Raw genomic sequence first — 3,083 nt, forward strand, 5'->3', positions numbered from 1 at the left:
TATATTGAGATTTACTCCAAGAAAGTTAACTGTCCCCTGGTCACAGGATTTTGCTGACTTTGGATCATCTGTCTGGATAGTACTCCTGACCACACTGGAAAATCTGGTCCTATGTGAGCTAGGAAAAGGGCAAAAATATTTCAAAGATTACCAAGATATGATGAGAGAGGGATTTGAGAAATATAATGGGAGTCAAGGAGTACCATCCCTCAGCTAAGAGGAACCATATATGAGGTAACATATCAGTGTCACAGCAGCTCGTCTAGAAGAGTTTCTCTCTCTGAGGACGGACCCTTCTTTCTCACCTGGAGCAGTTCCATGTCTGGCTTGTGGCACATCTCAGTCAGCTCTCTGTACATTTCTCTCAGAATTTCTCCCTGTTGAGTCATTTTGAACACACTCTCCTTGAGTAGTTGACAAATCTCCTTGGCTTCTTGCTCCAGGGCCTCCAGATGAAGTTTCTCGTCCTCTTGAAGCAACAGAGGTATCCTCTGATATTGAACTGTAATCATGGCCTTCCTTAAGGCCACATAATTCTGAAGAGATAGTGGATTCAAAACATTAATTATGCTCACATTCAAAAGAAAGCCTTGAATATTATTTCCCTAATATCATTGAGAACCTTTTTTACAAACTTTCTGCCTCACACATCTAATGGTCTTGAATATTTGCTGGTCCTTCTTGTCTGTCCTTTCTCTGAATTCCTATTCTCTTTCCCTGTTTAAATCAAACCATCTAAAGGGTCCCAGGTTCCCTTCCTAGGAGGATTTTTCAGGGTTCTTTCTCCATCAGTTATTTCCCCTCTTACTGGAATATTCTTTTTCTTTTGCTCCTTACCCTGATTTTTATAAGTATTCTTTCATGAGATAAACCCCATCTACCACAGTTCATAAAATATGCTCTATTTTTCCTCTAGGTAATACTATATTTTATCTTCTCCTTCAGAGTCACTCTTAGTGCAATGTCATCTTATTATCCATGTCTGAGAAAGTTTATTCAAATCTTCAAAATTTGGCCTAGGAATACTTTTCATGCCTTGCTTTTCCTATTTACTAGCTTTCTTTGAGCTAACTTGCATTTTTGCTGTTGGTCAGTTGCCCAGTTGTGTCTGACTCTTTGTGACCCCATGGACAGCAGCATGCCAGCCTCCACTGTCCTTCACCATCTCCTGGAGTTTGCCCAAGTTCATGATCCTTCATCGGTGATGCTGTCCAGCCACCTCATCCTCTGACACCCTCTTCTTCTACCCTCAATCTTTCCCAACATCAGGGACTCTTCCAATGAACTGTCTGTTCACATCATATGACCAAAGTAGTGGAGTTTCAGCTTCAGCATCAGTCCTTCCAATAAGTATTCAGGGTTGATTTCCCTTAAAATTGACTGGTTTGATTTTCTTGTTCATGGGACTCTCAGGAGTCTCCTTTATCACCAGAGATCAAAGGCATCAATTATTCAGTGCTCAGCCTTCTTTATGGTTTAGCTCTCACAACCATTCGTGAACACTGGGAAGACCATAGCCTTAGACTATACAGATCTTTGTCTGCAGAGAAAAGTCTCTGTTTCAACACACTGTTGCAAAGCAACTTGCATTAGCTTGTTCTAATTGTTATTACCAGTAAGTCATTTTAAACTGTTACTTTTCCAGGGGAGAGACAAATATCCTTTAATGGGAACGTAAATTGACCTAAAATCTAGAATTGTATCAATGTCTATACAAATAAATAGGAACATTTTTATTCTTACCTCAAATGACTGAGTTTTATTAGCTTCCTGATTCAGACTGATTTTCATTTCTTCTCTCAGTTTCCATAAAGTTCTCATTCTCTTCATAAGTTTCTCCTGCAAAATATCCATGAGATTTAGTGACCCAGATGACACCATAAATTTCATCCTAGAATGCTGTGGTCAGTTTTCCCCATTACTCTAATTTGATTCTAATATTGGATATCAAAGTCACAGAAGTAAATACTAGAGAACTGGGGGAATTTTACAATAATGGAATCTATTTCCTAAAAAAATTAAGTATCACACTTTAATATAGCCTGACTAAGAAAGCCTCAAGCTCCCATCAGAAGCCTGTGGCCCTGGTGCCACCCGCCCCGGGATGCTGCATTTCCACACATGTGGACAATTGGGCAACAACACTGAAAGGACACATTATATGTGAGGATCCACATTCAGAAACCCCACCTCCACTATCTCCACCCCCATCACCACTTATTGCATCCTCATCCTCCTCTCTGACTTAGGAGCCTCTAGACCCCAAACTGCTCTAGAGGCATCACCTACCCGGGACTCCTCAGCAACCCTGTGTATTGGCCTGTGGCTGTGAGCTGCGTGCTCGGAGCGTTCAGAGCAGGGCCCACAGAGCAGGGTCTGGTCAGCCTCACAGAAGAGGCCTTTGGCTTCCTGGTGTGTCACACAGATCTGCTCCTCAGAGCTGTGGTTGTGGTCAGCTCTGACCTGTCTGGCAAGGGAAGCTAGCCTCTTGAGGACAATATTGGTTTTGAAATCGGGCCTCTCTGATAGTCCCCTGCACTCAGGGCAGCTCCTTGGAGTCTGGCCTTCTTCCCAGCAAAGGCTCAGACAGGGACGGCAGAAGCTGTGCCCACAGTCTATGGTGACGGGGTCCAGGAACCAGTTCATGCAGATGGAGCAGGTGAGTTCCCTCTGGAAGACCTGCAGTGTGTCTAAATCCATGTTTCTGAAAATTAAAGAAAGAAATATGAGAGTGTAAGAGAAAAAGTCTTTCTTCTGCCCTCATCAGGAAAAATAAATCCTTTGGACAAAGTCCTGTCTTGAACTCTAATTTCCCTATTTACTTACCTCTTCAGAACAAACCTAGAAATGGTGACTATATACACCTTGGGTTTGAACTGTTATACAAAAGATGAAATACAATGAGTCCTTAGCAACTTTTTTGTTTAAAATAAACCAGGATTTCAATCAAACTAAAATTATTAATACATGGAGAAGCTTAAAGATTAGTGTGCGTGTGCTCAGTCCTGTCTGACTCATTGCTATGCCTAGACTGTAGCCCACCAGGCTCGCCTGCCCTTGAGATTTCCCAGGCGAGAATCCTG

The 3,083-nt window shown here is 42.2% G+C and overlaps 1 protein-coding gene across 1 annotated transcript; it reads right to left on the reverse strand.

The window, feature by feature from the left end:
- Positions 1-248: 248 nt before the first annotated feature.
- Positions 249-2,700, reverse strand: LOC138427261 (tripartite motif-containing protein 64-like). Its single transcript, XM_069566610.1, has 3 exons — positions 2,290-2,700; positions 1,744-1,839; positions 249-536 (listed from the first exon to the last, which is right to left on the reverse strand). Exons 1-3 carry the CDS (start codon positions 2,698-2,700, stop codon positions 249-251), a joined length of 795 nt encoding a protein of 264 aa, XP_069422711.1.
- Between the last annotated feature and the right edge of the window lie 383 nt (positions 2,701-3,083).

This window comes from Ovis canadensis, chromosome 21 (assembly GCF_042477335.2).
Source record: "Ovis canadensis isolate MfBH-ARS-UI-01 breed Bighorn chromosome 21, ARS-UI_OviCan_v2, whole genome shotgun sequence".
In the NCBI taxonomy this organism is placed as follows: Eukaryota; Metazoa; Chordata; class Mammalia; order Artiodactyla; family Bovidae; genus Ovis; species Ovis canadensis.